At 36.0% G+C, this 16,810-nt stretch overlaps 1 protein-coding gene across 1 annotated transcript; it reads right to left on the bottom strand.

Moving 5' to 3' along the window:
• Positions 1-421: 421 nt before the first annotated feature.
• Positions 422-15,390, bottom strand: LOC149424605 (uncharacterized). The gene is made up of 6 exons (XM_089631075.1): positions 15,379-15,390; positions 8,959-11,394; positions 8,421-8,558; positions 7,257-7,464; positions 5,581-5,796; positions 422-601 (listed from the first exon to the last, which is right to left on the bottom strand). The coding sequence occupies exons 1-6, from the start codon at positions 15,388-15,390 to the stop codon at positions 513-515; spliced, it is 3,099 nt and encodes a 1,032-aa protein (XP_089487201.1). The 3' UTR covers positions 422-512.
• Positions 15,391-16,810: the final 1,420 nt, after the last annotated feature.

Here is a 16,810-nt window from a genome sequence, read left to right as displayed (position 1 = left end):
TCTCGAATTCAACTGACCCCCTCTCCTACCATAGGAAGAAATATTTGATAGCGTCGTGTGTCGGTAGAAAAGATGATGCGCTGTACATTAACTTTTGATGTGAGCTTTGCGTGTGGCAGCAGCATTACAAATTCATTGATCCATATCGTATTCATTTGGATTCTTTTTTTGGTTCTACGGTAAAAAGTAACTAAAAAGCTGTAAGTATTTTTCTCTCTCATTTTATTTCAATAAAAAAATAACAACATTCATTGGTTCTTAATATTTACAAACTTAATTATGTGTTTATTTTGTTACAATTAGTATTTACATCATTAAAATTAATATCTTACGCTAAACAAACTAGTTTGATATTATTGTTAAATGGCTGATTAAAATACAATTTTTTGGATTTCATTTTAATCCCTTTTTTAAAGTGAGTTTTTGAGTTGAAAAATATCTTTTATACTATTTGCACGAAGCTTCACTGAAGCCAGATAGATAAATAATGGGATTTTTGGATTCATCAGCTTTTAGAGAAGAGTGTCTACTGCGTGGATGACCCCGTTGGTGGCTGGGATGTTGTGGGTGATGACGTGTCCTGCGTTTACCTTGATACGACCTGAAAACCAAAAAAATAATAAAAAATACACGTACATTATAGATTTTTTTAAATGTGGTTCCGTGCAAGAGTTAAAACTACGATCAAGGCCGGTCCCGTGCAGGCGTAATTTCAGCAGTCCGCTTTGGGCGCCAACTTGCAAGAGCGCCAAGGAGCCGATAACCTAACTTAAGTGTCAGCTACACTACTCGCTTCGACGCTTCGACGAAGTCCTCGACGAAGTTAGCCGAAGTTCGAAGTGCGGGCCCACACACTCGTGCAACTTCGCGAGTAACGCTTCGACTCCTTTGGCTCGGGCGCATTTACCGACAACAATCGGAAGTCGGGCGAAGCGAAGCGAAGTTGCCCGAAGCGAAGTGAAGTTCGTGCCCACACTATCGTATTCGGTCAACTTCGATCAACTTCGTGAGTAGTGTAGCTGGGCTTTAACGTAAATAGATTAACCACTCACTAGATCGATATCTTCGGGCTCTTTGTATGAAACAAATTGGTCCTAAATAACCATAGATATGCAAATATATAGACAATACAATTCTCTACTTATTATACTATACACCAATGAAAAAGTCTGAAAGTTTATTCCATAGACCTTCCACGCTTTTCATTGGTGGATACATTTCACGGTTCCAATTTTCGATCGGAGTTACGCCCCTCTGGTAACACCTAATGCTAGAGCCGAATTGCGAGAATGATGGGAAAGGAATGATGCAACCGCAAATGGCGCGAAACACCGCTTGCAGTTGCTTCGTTCCTTTCCCGTAATTCGTGGCTCGGTACGCGTTTCGGTTCGCAAATGTATACTTACCATAACACAGCGCTAATAGCGTTAGGCGCCGTTTGCATCGGGGTCGGCACTGACTACGAGATACCCAGTTGATGAGCGGTTTTTCAAAATTTTCCCTCTTTCGGGACAATTTGTTTTTTAAATTGCTTTGAATCGAAAAGAATATTGGTGCAAAATCTCAGATATTTACTGTGAGATGAATAATAAATATAAAAAATGAACAATTGCAGAAATTCCGGGACCAACTACCATATGTTTTCCTCTTTGCCCAGAATACTAATGGAGGGAAACAATTAAACCAAGTCAGTGGACATCTTCAATTTATCTTTAAACAAATATAAAATGTTGTTAATGAAGCTATTCAGTTATGTACAATAAAAAAGTATATTTCTTAATATTCAAATGTAAATGCCCGAAAAAGGGCGTTAATGAATTAATAAATAAATTGTGATTTACAGTATTTAATTAATTATTAAAAATTCGGAACAAACGGATCTTGGTAAAACATTTGTTGAGTTTTCTCACTTCGTATGAATGTTTGGAAGAATAGGGATGGCTGTGTGGTGTGGGAAAGAAAACAGGAAGAGCGTTGAAAAGTAACTGATGGGCCTAGATTCTCAACGAAGTCATTCGAGCGGGTCGAACCATTCGTTGTTCGAGTGGAATGACTTTTGACGTTTGGCGTATATAATTATGTACCTTCGACGAGATTCAAAAATAAGAATGTCGACCATTTTTTTGTACTTTCGACACAGATTGCGAGCGGCCTGGATTGAAGAATCAAAACCCTGGTTATTCATTTAGCCTTTAATCGGGCGAGCGGGCTTTTGCAACAAAACAGAACAATTTTATTATCAGAACAATTTAAAAGATATTTTCTGGTTAGGTAGCTAAGCTAGTACCTATGTACCTACGCATATAAAAGTATTTTTTAGTAATGGTATCATCGGGCTGAGATGGTAAAAGATGCATTAAAATTTCATTTTAATTAAAAGTTCAATATTTCTCTCGCTAAACAAATTTTTTTAGTAAGGATTTGACATTTCAAAAGTTTCGTTTCAATCTAAATACGCATAAATTACTTAATTAACTCAAACTAAGAACCTAATAGTTTATTTTGTGCATGTAAATATATGTTTTTTTATAATAATTGTTGAAACGATGTGTATTTTCCATAATCTGTGTTTATCAAAAGTGAGGCGGTTAGGTAAATAATAATTTCTAAAATAATATTTTAATAGTACCTACTACGTATTAAAAAGTGCTACTTGAAATATGTTGATAACAAAAAACGGGGTGTACATAATCCTTAGAAAAGCGCATTCCCAACATAAAGGCCCGAGAAATCAGCTTAAGGCTGCAAACTGGGTCAACAAGTTGTGCAAATTAAAGATCTGGATTTTAGGCAGCTTTTTCGTGAATGCATTTTTCATTTGAAAGCAGGTTGGATGGGCGATGGGAACCTCACCCCGAGGCGTTAAGTTGTAAAGCAACGAATTTATGCATTTATTTAAATTCTTATGGTGAAAAGTATTTACTGGTGATTTATGTTAGGTTAGGTCAAAAGAGATGGATCCATTGGAGTAGTCCGCTCCGGGCGTCGAATTGCCAAGGCGCTGATAATACCTAACAGTCCTAACACATCGCCGTTAAGATTATTTTTCATTAAAACAGCGCGAATGAAATTACAAATAATCAGGCGTTTACTGGTTTTGGCAAGAGCGCCAAAATTAGACTCGTGCCAGGCGCGTTTAACTCATTACACTGGTCGACATTTATTTTTTTAAGTGCAGTCCCTTAAGCATAGCTAATTTTTTTTATATGTGTTTAGTATCCATAAACACGAAATGAATCAAAAAAAAATTTGATAGGTCAGGTTTTTTTAGTATTTACCAAAGTTTTTTGACATTATTCTTCCATAGTATGACGGGTACTTACTTAACAATATGTCAAAACTAATTCAATTTATTTTTTTTTGCTCCTGATTTGCGCTTGTGAGTATCTTGAGAGTCTCTCTGCAGGGTCCAGCAATAGTCTGCTAGCATAGACGGACTCCACTTTCCTTGGTATCACTTTTCCATAGCCGCAATGTCCTGGTGAAATCGTTCGCCGTGCTCCCCACTGACATCTCCCATATTTTCGGGGAAAAAATTCAAATGAGAGTGAAGGAAGTGTATTTTTAGTGACGTATTACATCCCATATTGAAGTGAAACTTCTTTAGGCGCGTAATGGATTTTCGGGGACGGAGTAAAACCGAGTCAGGATCGACACGAAAATGCGGGTACCCCCACCACCGCTCACCGTTCACTGTCCCTCTCTCACCATATGCGCTTGTTGAGGTGGGGGAGCCGCTCACGAACGTTCTCTCTCTTCTCTTCTTTCCTCTCTCTCAGACACCAGCGAACTGCGCCACGCCAAGCATCAGCTGCTTGGTTAGTATACTGCGTCGTGAGTGTAATACGAGTGAAATACGTAATTGATTGTGGTTCATACGGTTTGGTACAGAATTTCAGTGTTAAAAATGAGTAGTGACGAGATAGAGGTGATGAACACATCAGTGGCACAAGAGGAAATATCCCCTGAGAATCACCAAAGAAGAGGAGAGTCTGATTCACACAGTGATGACATTAACATAAGGTAAATATAACCTATAAGAGTTGATAAATATTTCACAATATAGTAGTATAATTATAAGGAGTTAAATTGTCATTGTAATTTCTTTGTAATTTTTAATTGTAATATTGTTATTTATGTAATATTGTATACTTGTGAATAAATTGAAAATTTTTGGAACTATACATTAATCGAACGTCATTCATCTATAAGAAAATATTAGAAAAAGCAAATCCATGCTTCGTCGTTGAATTATTTAACCTCTAATTTTCAAACTAACCTAAGAGAGAAAATAGAGATGATGAAATGAAAATAGAGAGAGAGGAATACTAGAAGTTTCACTTCTGTCTTGCGTAGGCTTGACACACCCACTTTTTTTTTTATAGGCCATGAGCATTTCAGACACAATGCTGATATGGTCTTCACTTTTATGAGTTCCAAGAAAGTTCTCGACAACATTCTTGAAGGCTGACCAAGCGGCTAGCTCGACTGGTCTCAACACTGTTATAAAATTCGGATCAGTGAAGACCTCCCTTATTTGTGGTCCCACGAATATTCCTTCTTTAATTTTTGCCTCGCTGAACTTAGGAAACTTTTGCTTTAAGTAAATCATGCCATTTTCATCCTTAGACAAGCCTTTTACAAAAATTTTCATCAAACCCAATTTAACGTGTAAGGGTGTAAGTAAGATATCTTTAGATTTTACTAAGGGAGCATATTGAACATTCTTCGTGCCAGGCTTAAGGTGCTTTCTAGTAGGCCAGTCCTTCCAATCATAATGGATTTTCTTGTCTCTACTGTCCCACTCGCACAGAAAACAACAATACTTTGTGTATCCCGCTTGCAGTCCTAGTAGGAGCCCTATTATTTTTAGATCACCACATATTTTCCATTCGTATTTAACATATTTATATTTTGTTAACAGCAGCTTGTTGTCATAGTTCTCTTTCATGTTTGCAGCATGACCAAGTGGAATGGATAATCAAAAAATCAAAAAATCAATGATAACTCACGAATAAATATGAATCAATACACATTTTAGTAAAACTTAAAACCCATAAAAACCTGACGTGATAGAAAAAAACTAATCACATATATGAAATCAGCGTGAAATTTTCGTTAAAGGGACAAAAAATGTGTTGACCAGTGAATTATCGGTCCTGGGTATCGATTCTCCAATCCAGGTTGCTCGCAATCGCCGTCGAAAGTACGTACATTTGTGTGAGTCTCGTCGAAGGTACATACTTACATACGCCAAACGTCAAAATTCATTCAACAAGTGGGTCGAACCACGCCGAGTAATTGAACTCACGACGCCTGGATAGGACCCAAATGCGAAGCCAACTCAACCACTGACCGATGCTAGCGACCATTACATGTTTACTTCGGAGCGACGGTAGCGCGAACAACTCCAAACTGCCGCGCAGAAAAGTAAAGTCCAAAAGGAAGGTAACGGTTCCCAGCGAAGTCCATTGTGAGACTTTTCTGCATGGCGGCCTGGAGCGGCGCTTGGTACCGTCGCCCGTCTCACCAAAGTGTACGTGTGGATGAACCTGTACTGATGGAAGATTCTGTACAAACCTGATGTTTTCTGCAGCGTGATGGGTTTTCCCTCCATGATGCTGTCCTTGACCTGGTAGTAGCGCATGCCCGCGCTGAACAACGTGCCGGGGCTGACGTGCTTCATTACCAACTCCTTGGCCTTTTCCTTGTCGGTTAGCGTGCTCTGGAGATCCGCGGCACTGAGACCCGAGAAGGCGCGATCGGTCGGCGCGAACACGGTGAATGTTTTTGCGTCTGGAATGATAAAAGTAATAATACTAATTATAAGACTAGAAAAAGACTAATTACGAACGTATTTTTCCAAATTTTATAACATTATATCAATTGCTCAAAACACTGTTGCAATGAATATTTTTTTCATAACATAAGACAAAGTTCCATAATTATTATTACAATATCTTTAAATAACTATTCCCAATAGGATAAACCTATATATTTTATTTGTTTCGTTTTTCTTGGAAAAATTATTCTTTTCAATTGTAAAGAAAGAACGTAAAAATGTAATTAACCTTAGTAGTTTCGTATTATTTATGTATGTATTTTTGTACGCATTTATGAACCTCCCACGTCTGTCTCGACACAGGCATTTTCTAGTGGGATAGACATGAAAAAAAACTTACAATGAAACGTTGTATCGATAAAATCGTAATAATAATGACAAAAAAAATCGCGAAATAGGTTCTAATTTCTACCTTATTTATGTGTAGAATTTATTCAAATTACCAATGATATTTGATATAGGTACTCTTGCTTTCAGAGGGTCAGGGGGGGACTCCATCCAGGCAACCGCGACATTGATGATTATTGTAATCGTGGACTGTATACATTGGCGTAGTCTTCGCCATAAGTTTAGTATGCGGTGTACGAAAGTTTTGTACATCCAGGAACATTTTGCGTAGCGCTGCATTACCTCGGTAGCCAGAGGAGTTAAGGTAATCTTAGACTACCCGTAGTTGTTATTTACAATTGTAGCGTGATATCAATTGATGTGAGGAGAGGGGACAGCTGCAGCGTGCAAGTAATATGCTGTCAGAGAAAGTGTCTACCCACGCAATACAGAAATAACATTAACGTGCGCTATTTGGTCATGTTGTGTAGGACGAAAATAAAGAGAAACTCAATTCAAGCACACTGCTTATAAGGATTCCGCAAAGTTCCGATGAAATCTTGAAAATTATCTTATTTTGTTGAAAAACGCTCAGATAATAATAACCACTTTTAGAATAAAACCTCACACGCTTAAATCTAAAGTTTATTATTATAAAAAAATGTTTTTAGAAAAATGTTTTTTTTTGTAACTTGGCGAAACTTATTTATATGTGCTTTACTAGTTTCTCAGTACCTACTTATTGTTGTTCAGTATTGTCAAATAGTTTGAACCCCTTCTTTTCTCCACTCTTATGGATGTGATGTGTGCAGATTTATAAGTTAGCAATTAACTTATCCATTCTTAAAGATCTAACCATAAACAAAATATGCTGTTAACTGCCTGCCTACAACTATGTGAAAATATGTGAAAATAAATAAACTTATCCTCAGTTAGTTTGAAAATTCGGACCCTTGAGAAGCTCGTGGTCACCGGCAAAGTGGGAAGGCAGGAGAAGCAGAGGAAGATCGCCGATGCGATGGGCTTCGGTGTCAACAGACTGCTTTACCAGGGTACCTAATTGGATCTGGAGAGAATGTCAGCTTACCGCTTCCCGATAAGGAGTCCGCCATGCCGCTGGAAAACAGCGCCTTGAGGAAGTTAGAGAACCTCCTCTCGCGGTCAGCTTGCAGGGTCTGCACGAGGTCCCCAACAGGCAGCGGGAACATGACGCGGTCCACGGCGTGCGCGATGCCCTGGGGGATGTGGATGTCTTGCTTCTCTGTGATCACGCGGGCACCATTCACTGTGGTCACCTGGTAAAGGAAATTAAGCAAAATTTATTGATTTTACATCAAATTCATCATAGGCACTACAATCCTTGGAGAGTATCACGGAAGAAAGATTCCTACGTGGAGAGTACTGACTGTCTCTAAGAAATGTCTCCTCTTTTGGCGGTCTTTTGTTACTGTGATGTATGGTAATAAGTTGAGTATTTAAGCAATAGATGGCGCTAGTCATAAAGCTTACTCCAGAGTCTGTCAGATAACGATAGAGTTCAACAGATGCTTGTGAGGTTATAGTTACAGGGAACAAGCTTCTCGAACCAGAGAATTACCAACGCTCGGGTAATAAACACTATGAACAGTGTAGCTAAATACAGACCTATTATTTGTAACGTAAATAAACACCATTCTAAGTAGAACCTTTTACTTTTTAACAAAGAGTTCCCAATACCTAAATCTGCGTTCACACGGAACCGTTTAGGTGTAGGCTTATTACGATCTCTTTGGAAGTATAGCCGGCCCTGAGCCAAACGGCGCATGGCAATAGTAAAAACCTCAAGGGCGCTGTGTTAGGTGTTAATACCAGCGCCTTGGCTCTTTGAACCTTTGGTGCCTTGGCAAGACGGCTTTCGGAGTGGACTGCTCCAATTGCATCTTCACAGGGCCGGCCCTGTGGATAGCCCCTATCCTTACCCCATGCTCTTCCCAGCGGAGACGTCCCATAATAAAATATGTCTTTGTCTTCCTTTGTTCATTTGATTTTTCAAAAGGCATTATACATAATTGTGGACATAATATAAAATCAGTATTCTGCGAGAGAGTAGGCAACAACAAATTACAAAATGCGCGGCGGTGTTATGAGGTTTATCTGTAATTAGACGTTTCGCGGTTATTACCGGTAGTTACCGCCTGCAAATTAAAATTTCGATGAATGTTGTTGTATTTATGTCCTTGTAGTTATTTGATACATAAATATAATGGTTCACCTTAATTTCGTTCCATTCCACGTCGTGCATATCGTACTGGTTTACCCTCAACTGTGTTCCAGCCAAAGAGACTCCCGTCATCTCGTCTTGAAGGTTTGAAATTTCGAAAGAGCCGGGAATCACGTGGTGCAATAAAAGCTGCAAAAATAAAATACAGAACAGTAAAAACACCCATCTAATCAATAGGTGGTATTAATTCATAATTTAGTTATTTTATTCAAGTAATGTATCGACGAAAATGTGAGGGGGTTGAAAAATAAAATATTTTCCTAACTTTGTTTTTAGAGATAAATATTTTCAATTATTATAAACTTTCTATTTCAGGTGTAAAATATCGAATAAAAATACATAAACAAAATATCTGAATATATTTCATAAAAAAATATCTATATTCAACAACTGAACTAAAACATTCATTCTAATAGAATTAAGTCTATTCAGAAAATGACGTTAATATTATTTATTATTTAGACATTTTATATTGTTACCATGTCATTTCATAAATGAGAAATTATTAATAAAATAAGAAAATACTTACACCACTTAAAAGTCTGGGATTTTCTTTGAACTTTTCTTCGGCCTTATCCGGTCCTCCTAATTGAATCAACAAAGTTCTGAAAGCTTTATCTGTCGGGGCGAAAATTGTATAAGGCCCCGTTTCATTCAAAATGGTATCTAATCCAGATTGTTTCAAATACTTTGCTGTAGCGAAAAGTCCGTTCTCTTTGAAGATTTCGATCAAACCGGGACTAGCACTGGTGCTGGTGTATGAAACCTGGGATCCAGCAGTTTCTGGCACCGGTTTGGGAGTAGTGGAACGGGCTACTAAGTTGGTGCTCGGGTAGTAAGTACTCGAACTTGGGTAAATAGAAAGTTCATCGTTGCTGTAACTTGAGGAAGTCGGAGAACTCAGATTTGGTGAATATAATGCAGAATGTTCCGTTTTGTGACTATTACGCGTTGATCCCGATGACTGGTCGAACTGGGAAGTCGACGGAGTGTACATCTGATGACTGTTGATAGTTGTGGGAGGGGGCTGCGTGTATGTTGTCGAGCTTGGTAAATTTCTCTCCAGCTTTTCCGCACGACTAGACTTATAGCTATTGAGTGTAGTCGGATAAGTGGTTGAATCATAATCTTCCGATAAACTAGAAGGACTTCCATTATGGTTAATAGAAAGAGAAGAAGGTGATGGTGAATTGTAATATTTCGGCGTTGTTGTAGCTTGAGAGTGTAGTTTAGTGGCTTCGAAGTGGTCAAAAGTACTTTCTTGTCTTCTTGGAGTTGTAGATTTCACATAAGTAGTCGTTGGCCTCGGAGAGTACGCGGTGGTTTTTCTTTGAGAATGTGAAGAACTGACTTCACTTGTAGAGTGTGTAGGTTTAGTTGACCAAGATGATTTGGGTCTCTTTGTAACAGGAGGAAGTTGAATTTCGCCTTCCTTAATTTTTGTCAAGATGCTATCAACATCTGGAACAGCGTCCTTCGAATCTTCATTTCCCTTAACACCCTTTACTTTGTATGTGCCGTCATTTTGTTCTTCAATGAACACAAACGTAACTTTCTTCTCATTTGGCAGGTTTCCAACTTCTTCGAGTTTTCCATTTCCACCTTGCTTTATAATTTCATAGTTGGCTCCGGGAGGTAATACATCTTTGGTCAACTCTTCAAAAGAAAGTTTTGTTTGCTTTGTTGTCTGAGGTGTTCTTATTTGGTTGAGGGAAGACGATATTCTCTGAGACAATGTTGAACTATCGGCAGATAACGGAGTAGCTCCGGCAATAAGATTGGGATCAGTTGTTTTGATGACTTCAAATTTCTCTCCGTTAGGTAATGATATTTCCCTAGACGTGAAGTTTTTACCATTGATTTCGTCTGAGTTTTCAGCTATGGCAAGCTTCAGTTGCTTGAGAATATCTTGTTTTTGAATAAATTGCAATTTATTGGGAGCAACATCCCCTGAATCCACATTGCCATTATTTGGCTCACCATTTTCGTTGAGAACAGATTTTAGTTGTTTGTAAATCTTTTGTCGGTTTGCTTGTATGTATAACTCTTCATTATCACTTTCTGAGCGGGACTTCATTCTTTGACGAGTTCGGCTTTTGGTCGATGGCCTTTTCGGTGCCGGTTTAGTAGTTGTAGTGGGACGAGTAGTTGTTGGATTGAGTTGTTCATGTTGTTTAATAGCTTTCTGGAATAAATCGATTTCGTGATCCAAAATTTCCCTCGGCTTTGATTTTTGTGTATAATCGTATGTTGGTCTGGCGGTCGCAATAATTTCTTCTTGTTTCTTCTTTTGTTTGATGGTAAAGTCTTCATGTAATTTTGCTACCTTTTGTTGAGATTTTTGTTGTTGTCTTTCAAGAAATTGCTTGTGCTTTTGAATAATCTTTTGACGTTCTTGAAGATCTCGGAGTCTTTCCAAATCTTGTTTTCTTTCTTCTTCTAGTAAGCTCTGTAACTGGCTGCCTTGATTCGAAGAAAATAATGGAGTTGCTCCAACATTATTTTGGAAAGCAATGTGAGCATTATTTTGATTTGGGGGATTAACAATATGCAAAGTTTCGGGCACATTATTTGCTGATACTAACTGACTGTTTTGTTGATACCTATCAAAATTGTAATTGTTTGACTGCTGTGTGTCTTGAGTTGGGATAGTTGGGAGGAACGATTGAAGAGTAGGAGTCTGTGGCTGAAGCTGGTGACTCGATCTTACTGATTGCAATTCAATTGGGTTTCTCTGCTGATGGCCGTTTGTTGGTTGATTGAAGAAATTGTTTTCTTTTATCTGCGGAATCTGTTGGTATTGTAGATTTGCTTGTTGTGGTTGTTGGTGTAAGATAGGCTGTTGTAAAAACCCTTGGTTGTTATCGATCAAAGGCTGTTCAAATTGAATCTGGGATTGAGATACGATTGATTGAGTAGCTTGTTGTGGAATAGTCCTGAATTGCACAGGTTGCTGCACATTGAACTGTTGTGGAGTTTGGGAAAATGGAATTGGTTGATTTAAATTTATCGATGATTGTTGAAGAGGGAAATTGTTTTGTGGATATGGTTGTCTAATGAAATCATTCGATGCACTTGATTGCAGACCAAATCTTTGGTGATTCAGTTGAACATCACTCAATATTTGTCCTTGTTGATTAAAACTAATCTGTCTTCTTGGATCAGCTGATTGCTCATTCTGAAACAACAACAAAAAAATTATTAGCCAAATTTAATATACCTACATAGCAAAAAAGTAAATAAGTACACCACCGTGAAAATGTTAAATAGGCAATAATGTTTTTTTTGTGTAATACTTTGAGTAGTTTTATGTTAAATACTTCTAATGTAGGTCATCTTCAAAATTATGAAAATTCTGAGATTAGTGTAGGCACAAGAAGTGGAGAGTGAAGAAATCGTTTTTACACTTTTTTGCATGTTGCGCCATTTGTAGATATGATGCTCAGAAATACAATAATTATAACCGTTTTATATAAGACTAGCAAGAAAAGTTGCTGTGGCTCAGTCGGTCTGTGCAGATAGAGAAACCACAGCGTGTGTTACTTTTACGTCAAGCATGTTTTCCCTATCACATGTGACATCTGAATATATAAAAACACACGCGTATTCGAATGTAAAGTTGTGTCAAAATTCAAAGCAATCGGTGAAGAACTTTAGGAGATTTAAGATTTTGAACAAACGAACATTTAGATTTTTATTTATATAGATGACAACGCGTGGCGATAAACTCGACAAAATCGCTTCGCAACACCATCATTATAATATGTACTAAACATAAATAAACCACTCACGTACTAATCCTATCTAATGTTCAGTTCAGAAAAAATTTCTTAAGTACGTACATTTTAAGTTCAGAATTCCTATTGATTACATTAATAATGTCAGTTTGCTGAAACAATTGCATCTAATAACACTGTCTGACAGGAGAATTATTTCCGTCCTGGTTGTGTTACACAGAGTCACCGTTGTCACTATTTAACTCCAAGTGTCGACTAGGAATACAAGACAAAATATAACATTCTTCTTCAATACATACACGACCGACTATCGGACACACTCACTGACCAATAGGATGCATGATCTGGGCAACAAGTTTGGGGGTGCAATTGATTTATTTATTGACTCCATTTATAGAATTAAGCATAATCTATACAAACACTTTGTCGAATCCTATAAATTAGAGTAGCGTTGATAAATTAGTTTTAATGATTTGTCTTATATGTAGTGTTGTTGTAATTTTCATTTTTACTTTATGTTACTCTTACGTTTTACTAATATTACTTCATATTTAGTTTTTTTTTAAAATTTAGTTTTCTTTTTTAATCATTTCTTAATATTTCCTCGTTATACTTGTAAACACAATTTTACAACTGTGTATTTTGTACCTACTTTACAATGGATTACATCTATTTACCGTCAGTATCTCCTGTATAATACAGATATTCTCCTATGTACACTGCATCATGTATCACTTTTATGTAAAAGCCTTTTTAGGCGTATATATATTTATTTTCACATAATAATATACGGCACAACATGTGCCATTCACATACTAAATTACAGAGAATAGTACAGCAACATAAGGAATGCAACAATATAAATGTAAGTATAATGGTATAATCAGTAAATAGTAGTAAGGTTAAAAGTATGAAAAAAAGAGATATAAATAAAATATAAGTAGCAATCTGTAGTATAGTATTAAGTCAAAGTAAGAAATTATATGCAATAATCTACAATAAAGTAGTATAAGCAAGAATGAAGTGCTTATAAAATGTCTGAAAGGCATTAAGAGTTTGTAAAAAATAGAATAAAAATATTTAGAAAGGTATATACTATTAGAAAATGAAAAGAATAAAATATATACTATTATAATATGAAAAGGAAACAAAAGTAATAAATGGGAGAATCGCGTGTATAATAATAATGTGCGACACTGCTTGGCAGTCCGATAAAGTTTTACATAGTACCTATGATGACTATGATATATACAGAGATTTGCAAAATGGGTACCCAAAACCATTTGAAATGCAAAATGGAAATGGGTCAAAACTTTTCCATTTGAAAATGCAAAATGCAAAATGGTTTTTAGAAAAGCATTTCAAATGCAAAATGCAAAATACCTATTTTCAAAATGCATTGAAAATGCAAAATGGTTTCTCAGGTCAAACAATTAAAATAATTATAGAATTTTTAAACATTTTTTTCATTTAATAATGGACATCAATGTAGAACAAACATATTAGATGATGGTAAATCCAAAAACATCATGACTACAGATTAATTATTAAAACAGAAAAAATTTGCGCGGGACTAATTATGTTATTTAATAAATAATATTTTACGTTGCCAACGTAAAAACATAGAAACTGCTATCTAACATTTAATATTACAGCGTCATGGCCCACAGTGGGCTGAAAATCGCCTTTCATAGACATAGAGACTTGAATTTTCAAGGGTATTTTTTTTGGCTAGAAATGGATTCTGCTGATCATGTTGCTGACATTAAAAAGTGTTTTTTTCAACTATGAGGATTTAAAAAAAAAAATCGCAAGTTGCGCCACAATAGTCAAAAAATTACAAAAAAATAGTAGTATATCTATGTGTAGGGATATAATGGCCAACCTTATGATTCCAGATATAGCCTCATTTTTAATGTCAGTGACATTTTTTTGACAAATTTTTCTTAAAAAAATGATAACTCCTTCATTTGTACACGCAATTGCTTCATATGAAATTTTATAGCATAGTAATGATCAGTAGAATCCATTTCTAGCCAAAAAAAATACCCTTGAAAATTCAAGTCTCTATGTCTATGAAAGGCGATTTTCAGCCCACTGTGTGGCCCCATGTTCAGTATTTGAATCAGTATTTTTTGTAATTGTATCACTCAATTGCCAGGGCTTCTACCAGGGAGCAACTTGACAAATGTAAATTATCTCTCATAGCGAGGTTGAGGACCGACTGATATTTGGGGCTTATGAAAAAAAGATGAGTGGAGATAACGGGAAGAATGTTCCAAAAAAGCATTTAAAATGGAAAATGCATTGAGAAAAGCATTTAAAATGCAAAATGCAAAATGGTTTTTCGAAAAGCATTTAAAATGCAAAATGGAAAATACCTATTTTGCATTTCCATTTGAAATGGATTTATTTGAAATAAAGCACATCTCTGGATATATAATGCACTGATATCAGCTTCTACCTATCGAGTAGGTACTAGTAGTTTTTAATCTGAAGTACATAAACATTATGATGGTATGGTATTACTCGACAATTTTTGTTTTATGCATCTTTTATATGATAATAGACAATCAGCGTGATCGATGTTGGAATATTCATTGCCTAATCTGTGCAAGCGATGGATTATTGAATTTTGTTCTGCGTTAGTTCCAGTATTGTTGCAATAATAAGGTGACTTGAGTCTAGTTGGTCTACAGGGAACATGGTAGTTTATCAACAAAGTTAATTCAGGGGAGTCAAACCGGTGATTGATTATTTTAAATAAAAAATTAGATCATTAAGTATTCTTCTATGTATAAATAAATTTTATATATAAATAAATTTTGGTTCAAAAATGTTACCTGAATTTAATTTGATAATGCGTTTATAAAAAAGCCGTTGTAGGTAATGTTGAATTAAATAAATTATTCTACTGATGTCTTTTCCGAGATCAGATCTTTGATTTTGTAATAAATTAATGATTGGTCTGAATTGTAATTATGAAAATTTGATATTATTATCGCAACAACGTGCTGACATAGATGCTTATTTGGAGAAGCTATTTGAGATTAGCATTTTGCCGACGAAGTTCGTGGATAATTCGTGCACCAAATGCAATATTGCAAAAATTGAGAATGTACTGTTAGAAACGTATTAGTTGATGCCGCAATAGTAATGTTAATCTTAGGAACAAAGAATTTCTGTTCAGAGTTAATGTAATATATTTCTACCTGGACCATCATTTTCACGATTACTTGTAGTAATTAAGACCAATTAATTGTAATGTTATATTGCATTCTATAGATATAGAAGCATTAGCTTGAGGCACTTACGAAATGAATAATTATGATACACAACGAACGCCTCGAAGATTACAACTCGCTTCGTAGAGAAGTAATGATATTTATTGTTACTGACTTTCTTACTGGGAAAAATAATAATATGTATTGAATGCAAATTGTGAACATTATTTGTGTGCATATATTTTGTATAACAACAAACAGCACGCCGGCGTATTATTATAGGGCCATTGTAAATGTGCTATTTATTAATGATTGCAGGTGTTTCATTCGGGTGGAAATTATCTGTTATTATTATTATTTGATCAAACGAGAAGAAATTGCATTCGCAACGCGTCGTATTTATAAACTAGTGTCGAGTCTGTAGTACCTTACATACGAATTACGTCCAACTTGAAAGCATGCTGTTTCAAATAAAATATTTTAATATCATCATTTCTAAAACTTTCACTATAACACAATAATTATGCTGTGTCGATATTAGTTAAGAGAATGAGTAATGACAAAAGTTTTGAAACGGAACACTTTATGTATGATTGATCGGCAATAAACCTGCAATGCGCCGGGCCGGCAGAAAGCTCACAATTTAACACTTAGATAAATATTCCAGTGATTATTAACAATGAGAGTATGTAATTCCTTTTTCAATCCAGTCTATCATTCGCAGAATCAACTCTACGATATGGAATAACCACTTGGAGACATTCTTGCAAAACTAATTTCAATTATCTACAATCAGTACAAAATTCTTTGGTTTGATGACTAGTTCCAAAAAATATTCTTTTTTTTTTCGCAAAAAGAAAGAAAATATTCTCGGATTACGAATAACCTGACAATATTTGAAAATCTCCTACTACCACCCCAGTAAGAGGAAATTTTTTGCTTGTGTTGTGATGGAGGACATGCCAGTCGAGGAATTTAACACACTAGTCTTGGGTGGGACCGAAACGCGATGTTAACTCAGCCACCGACCGGTAGAAATTGAATAGCCATTTTCTTAATAGTTAGTATTATAGTCTAAACCAGAGGTTCCCAAAGTGGTCTATATGGTATGGACCCCCAGGGGTCGACATCGGCTTGCTGGGGTCTATGTCAGCGAGAAAAAATTTTGGGGGTCCACGAGATTCAAATTGGGGTTCATACGACCAGACCCCTATTTACCTCAAGTCAACATTTAAGAGTTCCGTAAATGACAGAATAGACCTAACACAAATATAATAGACTGCGAAATTACTTATTTGATATTTGTATTTTTATATATTCGTAAAGTTGTTAATCGAGGTATATAAACAGAGTCTACATTCATTTTCTCGTCAGAATTAATATATTCAGCAAAACATTGGAAGCCGCGAATTTTCCTAGT

The sequence above is a fragment of the Hesperophylax consimilis genome, chromosome 4 (genome assembly GCF_061612785.1).
Source record: "Hesperophylax consimilis isolate HC1 chromosome 4, BYU_Hcon_1.0, whole genome shotgun sequence".
Classification (NCBI taxonomy): Eukaryota; Metazoa; Arthropoda; class Insecta; order Trichoptera; family Limnephilidae; genus Hesperophylax; species Hesperophylax consimilis.
This window is presented reverse-complemented; position numbering and strand designations above follow the sequence as displayed.

Excerpts from the sequence above, each read along its gene's own strand:
- LOC149424605 (XM_089631075.1), bottom strand. Across the intron at positions 8,559-8,958 it reads ATCCCAGACTTTTAAGTGGT|CTTTTATTGCACCACGTGAT; the intron begins GTAAGTATTTTC and ends TTATTTTTGCAG. Across the intron at positions 7,465-8,420 it reads TGGAATGGAACGAAATTAAG|GTGACCACAGTGAATGGTGC; the intron begins GTGAACCATTAT and ends TTCCTTTACCAG.